At 21.1% G+C, this 12,936-nt stretch overlaps 2 protein-coding genes across 3 annotated transcripts; one reads left to right on the top strand and one right to left on the bottom strand.

Annotated features, from left to right (window-relative positions):
* Positions 1-249: 249 nt before the first annotated feature.
* LOC122719243 lies at positions 250-4,879 on the top strand. 2 transcript variants are annotated; one of them, XM_043944900.1, is made up of 7 exons: positions 250-643; positions 1,028-1,348; positions 1,620-2,237; positions 2,450-3,233; positions 3,426-3,480; positions 3,603-3,632; positions 3,800-4,879. In XM_043944900.1, exons 2-7 carry the CDS (start codon positions 1,032-1,034, stop codon positions 4,717-4,719), a joined length of 2,724 nt encoding a protein of 907 aa, XP_043800835.1. In that variant the 5' UTR covers positions 250-643; positions 1,028-1,031; the 3' UTR covers positions 4,720-4,879. The 2 variants fall into 2 exon arrangements, with proteins under 2 accessions (XP_043800835.1, XP_043800834.1); XM_043944899.1 differs by lacking the exon at positions 250-643 and having other exon boundaries at positions 887-1,348.
* Positions 4,880-8,525: 3,646 nt separating this feature from the next.
* On the bottom strand, positions 8,526-11,154 carry LOC122719238 (speckle targeted PIP5K1A-regulated poly(A) polymerase-like). Its single transcript, XM_043944892.1, has 4 exons — positions 10,787-11,154; positions 10,509-10,591; positions 10,106-10,405; positions 8,526-10,026 (listed from the first exon to the last, which is right to left on the bottom strand). The coding sequence occupies exons 1-4, from the start codon at positions 11,029-11,031 to the stop codon at positions 8,576-8,578; spliced, it is 2,079 nt and encodes a 692-aa protein (XP_043800827.1). The 5' UTR covers positions 11,032-11,154; the 3' UTR covers positions 8,526-8,575.
* Positions 11,155-12,936: the final 1,782 nt, after the last annotated feature.

The raw sequence follows: 12,936 nt of genomic DNA, 5'->3' as shown, positions 1-12,936 counted from the left end.
TATTTCTTCTTTTTTTTTTTAATATAAACTTACAAAGAACAAACAAGAATATTTATTATTATAATAAAGATATAATAGAGCAGTTAAAAAAGAATTTAAAATAAATAATTTAAATCTTTGTAACAGTATTATTTATATATTATAATTAACAGTAGTATATCATTTTAAATTGTTCTTTTATTAATTAGAATATTGAAATATATTTGAGTATGCCCTTGTTTTATACCATATCTCAAAACTGTTGGTAACTAATATGGCGGAATAGATAGATGTTGATTCTTCAAGATTCGGATTTCTTGGATTCAAATATTTCTACATAATAGAGTTTTTAAGAAGAAGTTAGCTGTTATTCATTTATATCATTATTAATACGCGTTGTAATTATCATTGAGGTTACATGTTGTGTTGTACTTAATTGTACTAAGTATTATTAATAAGTGCGTATATTACTTATTAGAGCAGTCTACTTGGCAAACAACTGTAACTTCGATTTTTAACTTAAATGTATTATAAGTGTCATTTACAAAATCAAGAAATATATAATATAGATTTTTAAACTATTTTGATTTTAAATAAAGATAATACGACTTACGTAATGAGAGTGTTAATATCAATAATATATATTCCATCGAAGGGTTAAGAGGTGCGTTTATTTTTTATTTAAAATCTAATATAATAGAGAATAGTTATAATTGTATTAAGTATATGATTAAAAAAAATTAAATATATTTAATAATTTAAGTTTCATAATATGTTAATTCGTTTCAATATATTTGTAATATGAATATTTTATCAAAAAGTGTGTTTTTTACTACTTATATATATTTTAAACATAAAAATTAAAATAACAAGATGACAATAAATTTTGAATCAATTTAATATTATCTTAATTTCATCATAAATTAAAAATATTTTAAAAATATTTATTGTGTAAATTTATTTTGATGTGAAAGATATGAAATGTCAAATTTCATTGATTTCATAAATTTTGTTGAATTAACATTCAATAGTTAAGTTAATCTTTCAGAAACATGTGTGATTTACCAAAAAATATGAAAGATTCAAGTGTTAAGAACAATGTGCAAAATGAATCAATGGATCAGTTTTGTCCAAAACAAAGTGCAGATAAAAAAGAACCTATATTAAAGAGTACAAATGAAGATGTGCAACGTGCAATTGAAGGTTTAAAGGATATACCAGATGAGGAACTTCAAGAATTTCTTGACGATGAAGATTTTATGGAAGGTTTAGATGTTGTTGATGCTTGGGAAGGTGATGAAGAAAAAGGTCGTGATGTTGAATTTAAGACTAGCCATATCAAAGATCAAGAACAAAAACGTCCTTCTAGGTAGTTTTAATAATAGAATTTATATTGTTGTAGCTATTTATTATATTGTAGAAATGAATTTGTTATATAATATTACATAATAAAAATATGAACTGTTATAAAATATTATAATAACATTTCATGTAGTATCAATTTATAATTTATTTGTATATGTTATGATTTTAACAACTAATATTGTATTATATAATTAATGTATTTTATATTTTATAATTTAAATTTTTTTATATAATTAATAATGTATAAAAAAAAATGATTATAAGCCTACTTATAGGGAAAGATATCGGCGTGATTATAAAGGATCTTATAATCGTGAAAGACCAAAGAGAGATGAAAAAAAACATGAAGAAATTCGTCGTGATCCTTCTAAAAGCACAAAAGATATAGAAAGGGATAAAATACGTACAAAAAGAGATATTGAAAGTAAACTCTTAGCTGAAAAGGAAAAAGCTATTAAACATTTGTTAGATTCTGACAATGTTGTACCTCCAGGTACAGAAACAGAAGCCATTCAAAGTATTACAGAAATGCATATTCGTAGAAGCCGAGAACGACGTAGAAGTTTAGAACGTCAAAGAGGAAGTTCATTACGACGTAGAACTCCAGATAGAATTAGGATAAATTCTCCTCGGCGAAAATCTCCATTATTATTAAGTCCAGAACGTTGTAGAAGTACTCTCAAAATGAGTAATGAAAGACATCGAAGTCCATTGAGATTTAGTCCTGATAAAAGAAGAAGTCCAAGATTTAATTGTACTCGTAGAAGTCCTTTTGGATTTAGTCCAGAACGCCGAAGAAGTCCAATTAGACGACTTAGTTGGGAACGAAAAACAAGTACAGATAGAAGATGGAGTGCCGAACGACACAGGAGACGTATAAATATACATGAACGGTGAGAAGATAATATTTTTAAACATGTAACTGTTTAAAATTTATTATCGAAATAAAAATATTTCTTATATATAAATCTTCTTTGTAAAAAAAATTTATATAAAATCTAAATTTAATTGAGAAATTTTTATATTTTTATTAAATTGTAATATTAAAAAGTTATTAACTTTCTAAGTTAATAAAAAATTTTAATATAAACTTTAAATTGTCAAGCCGAAGAAGTCGATCTCGTGATCGACAACGAAGTCGCAGTATGGAACGTCTTAGAAGAAAAATCAGTCGCTCACCAATTAGTAGACGATACAGTCCACGTCGTCGAAGTCGAACTCGAAGTAGATCGTTAGAACGTCGAAGAAAGCGATCTCCCTTTATTAACGAACTTACAAGACAATTAAGAAATGAAGCTATAATGACATCACATATGAATACAGGATATGTACATCCTTCACCTATGGATGGCATATCACCGTTAATAAATAATGTATATCAACAAGAAACAGAGCCTAGAACATCAATGTCAATGCCATCTTATATACATCAAACTGTATTGGCACCATCAATATCATCAAGTATAACAAATAGTGGCTCAGCATTTATAAATTATGAAAATTCATCTCAACCAATGAATTTTGATTCAGTTTCGTTACATCCGTTACCTCAAACCGAATATGTTTCTGGTCCAGTAATGTATAATCAACCAAATACTAGTTCAATTCAACCAACACATCGACCAGCACTTCTTCCAGCACCAATTTCGTCACCACAACATGAATCAACTGTATCTACAGTAGAACATGTACAAACATATAATTCATCTCATGGCATTCCTTCTACTTGTCAATCTCCAATTCAAACTTTTGAATTTTCAAATAAATCTAAGGATACAATTTCTCAAAACTATAGAGAACGCAGATTTACAGACTCTTATAATGGATATCATGCTTCACAAGAAGAACGATTAAAGACACCTGAACCACCAGTCATCTCAGATACAAAAGTAATTTTATTATATATTATAATAAAACGTTTTTTTTATATAGCCATTTTATTCTGTATTATTAAAACCACAAATATCATTTTGAAATTAATAAGCAATAATATTTTTATATACCTTTTCATATAGTGTGCAGTTTAATTTTTGAATATTATATGAAAACATTAATATTTGTCTTATGAATTAATTTTACAGCAATTTGAAAAAACAAGTTTATCCAGTTTATTGGAAGCGTCTGTTTCCGCGAAAGGTGATATTTTTATCTGATTTATAATGAAGATATTTTTATTTAATTACTATTTGAAGTTATATATATTATATTTATTATATTTTTAAATGTATAGTTTATATCTCATTTTTTATACTTTTTAGATTCAACTAGCCTACCTGTCTTATATCCAGGTAAAAATATTTTAATCATTTGCTAACTTAAATTTTTTGCTTTTTTTCATTTTTATCTTTAAATAAAATAATATCATTAAACAAATTTTCAACAAAATTTTATTTTTAAATAATAGAAACATTAATGCAAATTAATTTTACATAATTCTATTTCTGTTTCATAATAGGATTCAAACCAGAAATATTAAAACACTGTGAACATGCTCTGCGCGAACTTCCTGTGGAAGATCTTCGTTTAAAAATGAAAGGACGATTTTTTTATGATCCAAAGAAAGAAAACATACGAAGTGATCAAAACATATATTCATCAAACTCTTTACTTTTGCAAAAAAATAAAAATAAAATATATTGGGAAGAAGAAGAAAGTCAACATCTAACTTCTATAAAACAGAATATACAAATGCATCAAAAAATTTGTCAAACTGATGAAATAGAAACAAATACGAAATTTGTTCAAGCAAGTGTTACTATGGTAGATTTTGAAGTACAAGTATATCCTCAAGATTTACAGTATGCTATTAAAGAAGAAAAAAGGCCTATTATGGATCGTCTAGATTGGAATGTGCGTGAAATGTTTGATTATACACCTAAATTTCGAGAAGCTGATGACTTGAGATGGAGTTTAAGTAATTCTTCTCAAAAAAGGACATGGAATAAAACAATATCTCCTTCTAGAAGGATTGATGATCGTGAACATCATATAGATTCTGTATCTTTAGATCATGGCTCAAGAAATATGAAATTAGGATCTCCAATAAGAAACCGAGATAATTTCTCCAGTCATAAAGGATCTTTACAAGATCATTATGGTCGTGAAAAATATTCGCCTAATTATAGACATTCTTTAGAAGAACATGATGAATTTCATGAAAATAGAAGTGATCATAGTCGTGGTGAAAGTCCAATGATATTAGAAGATTCTGCAGAGGAATTAGAATTGGAACACACATTCCAAAGAGGAAGTGATTGGCATGGAAGAGGAAAATTATCAAGAGGTAGATCAAGTCCATTAATGAAACATGTGTACAGAAGAAAGCATTCAGGAAGATCTTATCGTGGGCGTGGAAGTTTTCGTGGAAAATTCTAAAATTGATTGTGTAAAACACAAATCTTAAATGTAGAATTATGTAATCAAATATATCAATATTTCAAAAAAATTGTAATCTATTCTTGCAAAAATTTGAAATGAATTTATGACTTTTTTAAAATATTAAAGTTTTGCATTATGTATTAAATTTAAAAGATATATTAAAATTTTTAAAATTATTAAATAATTTATGCTAAAGTTTTATGCTTAAAAATTATTATTAAAAAATATTTTAAATACAAATTGAATTTGAACATTATATAATAAAATTGAACATTATATAATAAATTAAATATATATTCATATAAACATTCATGCACAAATATTATATTTGTGAAATTGTACATTATAAAATTTATAATATTTAATAAATAAACAAACCATCTGACAATATGAAAAGAGTAAAAAAAAGTCATTGTTTATTAGTAACATTAAATAATTAAAATTGAAAGCAAAATATATATATTATAAATTTTACATATTACATTAACTTATTTTATAAATATTATTAGTCATTTTCATACATGTAACTAAATTATTTCATTAAGATATTAATTATATTAAAAATCATAATAGAAATAAAATAATATACATAAAGTCTTTTAATTATGATAAAATGATTATATATTATACAAAAAAAAGTATTTTTGAAAATATGAAATGTAATATTTTTAAATAACTTAGTTTCATTTTTGCATATATAATTATATATGTATATTAAATCTTTCAACTTTTCTCAAAATAAAATAGTTTCTGTATAAAAAAAAAAGTAAATGATTCTGTTATTTAGGATTTTATGCATATTTGTATATATAAAAAAAATTAAATAATAAAAAATGTTAGTGAAATATATCATTTTTTATTAAATTATATTTTTTAAATAAGATATCAATTATAAACACATCATAAAACAAAAAATATTTTAAGGTTACAAAATTTTTTTAAAATATTTCAACATGAATATATCTACATTATTACTTTAACAGTAATAATTTATTATATAAAAAAAAATTATATTTTTTAAAGGAAAGGAATGAAATAATATAAATTTTATTTATATGTACTTCTTATATTTTAATTATAATAACAATATATTGTATATATACAAATATATCAGTATCTATTCATTAGATAAATTGTGAATAAATATGAAATAATCAATATGTTCTAGTAACCTGTAAAATACGCATAAAATTACTACAACTTTAAATACGAATAATTTTTGAACAGTCAATTCCTAAATTTAAAATTAACATTTTTAGATTCCATCAAAAAATATTAAATAGTACAAAAAAAATTAATTTTTTCTCAAAATAATTCTCAAGTTTAATCAAATGTAACTATTTATAATATATTATTTCACTGCTAAATTATTTATATAATTTATTATAGCAATATATATTGCTAAAAACAAACATCTTATGAAAATAGAAGGTTATTATTAATTATTATTAGCAATTTCTAGTAATTCTAGTAATTGATTGATTATAGATTTTTTTATTGAAACGTCGAATAGAAACATTTGCTGCACTTATTTTTATTGTGGCTCATAGACAACATTACCAGAATGAAAAAACGAAAAAATTAAAAGAAAAAATAATATAATTAGTGAATTTTCGACGGCATGATTCTACAGCATACTGTAAATAAATAGGAATATATTATGTAGATGTAAAGTAAAAATGACAATGAAAGTAATCTCTTAATGTCATTTCTTCAAGAGGAAATTCTGTTGTAACACTACTAGGTATTTAAAATTAGTCAAAAAATATTTTTTTTCCTTAAGTAACAAATTATATATTATTTTTCGTAACGCAAATCGGTACATGTAATATAAATAATATAAAAATTGTAATAAGAGAATAAATTGATTAATAATTTTTAAGCTGTAATATGATACAACCATCCTATTGAATTAAAAAAATAAAAGATAAGATTTCAAACATAAATATAAAATATTAGTTACCGATATTTACTAATTTCCGATATAATAATAAAAATTTTTAGTAATTATTTAGAAAAAAAGTTTTCTCATTGATTTTGATGATTTTTAAATATAGGAAAAAAATTTTAAACAACTTTTTTGCTATACATATAATTGGTATTCCATCTTAGTTTTCGAAATATTTGTAAAAAAAATATTGCTATTATTATTTTTTTAATAGAATTTGTTCTTTATATATTTGCAGTTATACATATACGATTACTATTTTTATAAATTCTATAAAATTCTATAAATTCAATCTATTTTTATAAACATATCACAGATGTCCAAAATATATAATAGATTGATTGAAAAGTTTATAGATCATAATAGGTTTATAAAATATTATTATAAAATATTTTAAATTCAATCATATTGAGTTTAGACATTCCATAAATTCAAAAGAAATCATTAAATAATATCTTCCAATACCTAATAATATCTAAAGCTAATGAGTTAATTAAGACAGATTTTTTTTTAGTCACCATACTGATAATGCTAACGATTATTATTTTACTAATTATATATCAATAATAATATAATAATAATATAAATAATAATTAATACAATAATAATATAAATAATAATTATATATTTTACTAATTATATCATATTCAAATTCGATATAAATTATGATATTTCAAGTCCATCACAATTTATGAAGAACAAATTTTTTATTAGTTCACACATTATATAGTGTTTTTAATATTGTTATTTACATTACAGAGGATAAATGATAACACATTTACACAGATGTATATAGAAGAAATTTTACATAATATTAACAATTTTTTTTGTAAATATCTTGAAAACTAAGACCAAGCTGCAATTATAGAAAAAAATATAGAAAAAAATTGTTCAGAATAATGATTTCTATAAAATTATATATATGTATATATATATAAATCATCAAAATCGATGAAGAAGCCTTTTTTCTAAATAATTATCATATATATCAAATTTGATATATCAAATATATTATATTATATTTATTAGAATCTATCATAATTATTAAATCTGTTGCCTAAGAATTTGTTTTTAATGATGTTTAATGTCTTGAGAATAAGATTGTAGATAGGTAGATGAGTAATAGTAATAGTACTTTATATATATTTTGGCCAATATCGTTATTATATCATTGATATTTGACAATTCTCACTACAGCAATTCTCACTACAAGATTATTATATTATTAATAACATCTGGATAAATAGCGTTCGATATATTTAAAAACATCTATATACACAGTTTTCAATGTATAGTAATATGAATAGTAATGAAAGTTTTTCTTTAATATTTAATATTTTAATATTTTAGAAATTAATAAATAAAGTAATAATTTTAAGAAATCATTTCTTTAAATTTTTAATCGAGGCCTTTCGAAACTATAAGATTTATAATTAATATATAATGTAATAAATAATATAATTAGAAATATAATCATTTTTTATAATAAAAAATTTTCTTTAAAACAGTAAATGCAAAAATATTACAATATTATATTATTAACATTGCAAATTTTTTTCATTTCATTTAAAATTATATTATACAATTTATATTATTTTTTTATAATTATATATTACTATTTTGTTTTATTATGTATTTAATAATTAATAATTAAATAATAATTTAATAATTATTAAATTGAAAATTTACACAATATAAAAATTGTACTTATTAATAAAAAGAAAATTAAATAAATACTTCAGATTTATTTAAATTTAACTTTGATTCAATAATATTATTAAAAGTAATATAATTAGAAAAATAAATATTATAAGATACAAAACGTCTTTACAAATATAAATTTCAAAATTACACATTTTTGGTCCAAAATTAAGTTTAATATGTGCATAATATACAGATGTGATATTAACATTTATTAAATTGTTGTATATGTATTAATGTTTGTTTTATTATTTCAACTAACTTATCTCTAGCAAAACATGCAAATTCTTGAAAAATATGATCATCACAATTTTTATTATTTAAAGTTAAAATAATTTTTAAAGGATTTTTCTTTTTAAACATACATATAAAATCTAAACTTATTTTATTTGTCCCTTTTTCTTTATTGTAATTTTCTACTACTTGTTCTGATATAAAAGCTTCCTTTTGAAGACAACTTAAACTGGGATCTAAAATAATATTGTTAATTCGTCTATTACGCCATACACAATGAGATCCAGTACAATGAAATATAATATTTTGCAGTTCTTCTATATGAATATCTGATAATATATCAATCTTTTGCTGTTTTATTCCTGTTTCAACTGGAAATATTTCAAGTTGTAATTTGAAAACTTTTTCAAAAGTATCTTTTACTATATTAAAAACATTAGAATACCAATCTTTTCTGGAAAATTTTTTTTTTTCTATATCTATATATGTTTCCATATTATTTGTTTCACATTGAAATTGATTTGCAGAAATAGTAATATTAAATTTAAGATTACTTTTTTTTTTTATAACTGTAGTAAATAAAGTTTTTATTAGATTTTTATAATCATTTTTACTAGTCATTGCACAAATTTCTGCACCAATTGCACAATATTTTATGAGAGAATTTAATGTAGAAAACTTTGTATTCGCTGTAACATTATGACTTAATTCTATAGGATCTTGTACACACATTGGTTTATTAACAATGAATTTAAGATTATCATCTTCTTTTATATATGTTTTATATCTGTTCATACATAATGGTAAATTTTCTATTTCTTTAAACTCTGATTCTGTATGTATCATTCCATCTATTGGACATATTATTTGTGATTTATATTCAAAAGTTGCATAAAAGAAAAAAAAACCATGAAGAAGTTGTGGAATACTATTCTTATTTGTAATTGGTGGTAATACTGTATTTTTATCAAAATTAGCTTGCCAACCATTTATAATTTGTGGTTGACATGTATTTTGAAGTACCATCAAAGGTGGAATAATATTAACAGATGGTTGTTGTAAATAAAAGATAATTAATAAAACTAAAGCATAATTGGATATTTTTTGTCCATTTGATATTTTAAAATGTCGTGCCCAATATTTGATAATCATCATTAACGGTTTTAATCTGTTATCAAGAGATAAACAATATTTTATTAAATAACTTTTATATATACCTAAAATATTTTTAAATGAAATATCACAAGAAACATTTGTTTTGTTATAATAAAATTTTATAATAGGAGTTTTTGCTTTTGGAATTCCTATTATGTTTGAAAAAACATCATTCATTTTGTACATAATTTTTTTCACACTTTTAAAAATCTTGTTCATAGTCCATGAATCTGTTGATGTATTTTTACTTTCATTTATTGGTTCACCTTGAATAGAAATAATATATAATATTATTATAAAATAATAAAATTAAATAAATAATATACATATATATTATATTCATACCAATATCCATATATATATCTAAATCACATTCTTTAAAACCTAATCCTGTTTGACTTGAACCAAATCTATATGTTTTACATTTTGGAAATATCACTTTAAATATTTCATTTAATTGTGTACAAACAGATTCATATTTTGTTTCTATTTCAATGTCATTAAGTTGTATTGCATTCAAAAACATCATTAACTGATTATCAAATGTAGTTCCTTCGTCAAATATATATTTTATATTATCATAACTTATAGAACCTTTGTTTTCCATGATATTATTTTTTTTCTCTGATTTTGATCTTTTCAGATCTTGAAATAAAATTTTATAATTAACAAATATTTTATTATTATTTTATTTTATTATTATAATTATTATCTTACATTTTTTAAAATAATAAATAGAAATACTTACTGATATGTGGTTTTCTTTTTTGTATATTCAATTTTACATTATTTATCCAAATTGGTTTATTTAATAAAATTTCTGTAGAAGTTCTATAATATTAAAAGATTAGTTAAAATTATAATTATAATAATTATATATTATATATATATATAATAATAATTACAATTATAAATTTATAAATTAATATATTCTAATTATAAACACATTTTTTTACTCTATTTTTTTTATTGCTGCAAATTAATATAAACTAAAATATAGCAATAACAATATTAAATATTCTTTACCTGTCATAAAATTCAACTGTGAGATAATTTTGACGAAATTGATACCATTTAATTGCACCATATTGTTGAAAAAAGTTAATAAGTTTACGAGCAGGAATAAATTTTGGTAATGGAGAAACAACAATTGATCTCTCCATGACTTTAGATTGTTGAAGTCCTTTTAAATGTCTTTTACCTGCAAGATGACTTTGCAAGGTATGTTCATCTTGAAAATATAATGAACACGTATCACAATATTTCGACATTATTGATTATATGTTCAAATTCATATAATATTTTTCACTTTTATTAAAATTTTGTTTGTTTTGTTCTTTTATTAATATTATACATAACTTTTATATTATATATGTATAAAACAATTAACTTAAAAAAATATTGTTATTATGTATTAAAGTACTTTTTAGATATATAATTAATTGATATTATTTTATTTTTATAAAAATTATATTTATGTAAATATATATATTCTTAATACAAAATTTTCATATTTCCTATGAACAAATAAATATTTAGTATAAATAACTAAAAAAATTTTTTCCAAAATTGAAAAAATTAATTATTGTTGAGAAATAATAAATTAGATTAATTATACAAATTAAATTAATAAAATTTTATAAAGAGTTTCATAAAATATATATCACTAACTCATATCTAATCAAATATTTATGTACAATAATTAATAATATTTATATTTTATTATAAAACAGTTAATAAATATTAATTATCCTACATATATATATTTTAGAATATAAATTATGAAATTAATGAAATTTCATTAAAAGATATTTAGTTTTTCATAAAATAGTTTTTTCACAAAATGCTCACTTCTTATTTAAAAATAAATTATTTCTTTTTTCTTCACTTTCATTTTCAAATATGTAATAGTATATAAACGTAATATTGTTCATAGTTTTATCTGTTTTAATTGTTAGTGAACTGCATTGTTTATTTTCTTAAAGTTTTTATGGATGTATTTTGAAATTTTAATTTATATAATATATTATGTTAAATATTAATGTAATATATTATGTAATATTTATTTTTTTTATAACAGGAAAAAAAAATAAAAATATTTTCCACTCGTAGTAAATATTGTATATTTGAACTCATAATATGAGTAATGAAATTGCTAGTTTAGTTTTTTTATAAGTTATTACATATTGATTTTAACACTGATCAAATAATGATTTCAGAAAGATTAGAATAAAATGCACATAAATATCACTTTCTTACTTCCTCACAAAAAAGATCCACCATCTTGTGAATTGTACGATATTACATGGCTGTTTAACCTTAGACTATATATATGTATATAGATACAGCTTCAGATAATTACCTTGACACAAAGATAAAATCACCTTGTGCATCACACTTGGATAAAATAATCGAAATACTTTCAAAACAATATATAAATATGTTCAAATGCAATTTAATCATTGTTAAGTGAACAATTATCTAAAATATATATTTTATTTTATCTGTCAATTTTTATTTTTTTATAATTGTATATTGTTTATTATAACATATTTTTAGAAAATTACAATTTCGAAAAAATTCTATTTAAAATGTTAATATTTATTTTATAATTATTTTCTTAACTTATTTTAATTTAAAAAAATAATAAGAAAAAAATATTAGAGAAAAATTATTTGGAGGATAAAGTAAGATATTATGAAATATATCTTTAATATAATTATATGTTTTTGTTCAATAAAAATTTAAATTAAGTTTTTTAGTTTAGGATTATGCTTTTGTTTTTTACAATTTTTCATACAATATGTTTATACCATTATTAATAATTATTAAAAAATTATTTGGGTACAAATATGTAACTATTCATATGCAATATGAATGTTTTTAGAGAGAGAGAGAGAAAGAGAGGAAGGTGAAAAAGGGAGAGAGATATCTTTTTGATATAAAATCGATATTTATCATTAACATTCGATTAAAATAATTAATTCGATAAAATAAATTTCTTTGTTGAATGTAAACTTATTGATTCAAAACTATTAACTCAAGATTGCCAATGTTATTTTTACTAATATTACTAAAATTTGATTAATATTAACAGTAATCACTTCATATATATAAACAGTATAAATATAAATCACATAACAGTACAGAAGCATTTCATTTAATATGAAATGGAA

This window comes from Apis laboriosa, unplaced genomic scaffold (assembly GCF_014066325.1).
Source record: "Apis laboriosa isolate Shangri-la unplaced genomic scaffold, ASM1406632v1 scaffold71_cov137, whole genome shotgun sequence".
In the NCBI taxonomy this organism is placed as follows: Eukaryota; Metazoa; Arthropoda; class Insecta; order Hymenoptera; family Apidae; genus Apis; species Apis laboriosa.
The sequence above is the reverse complement of the archived record's forward strand: the minus strand, read 5'-3'. Positions and strand labels throughout refer to the sequence as shown.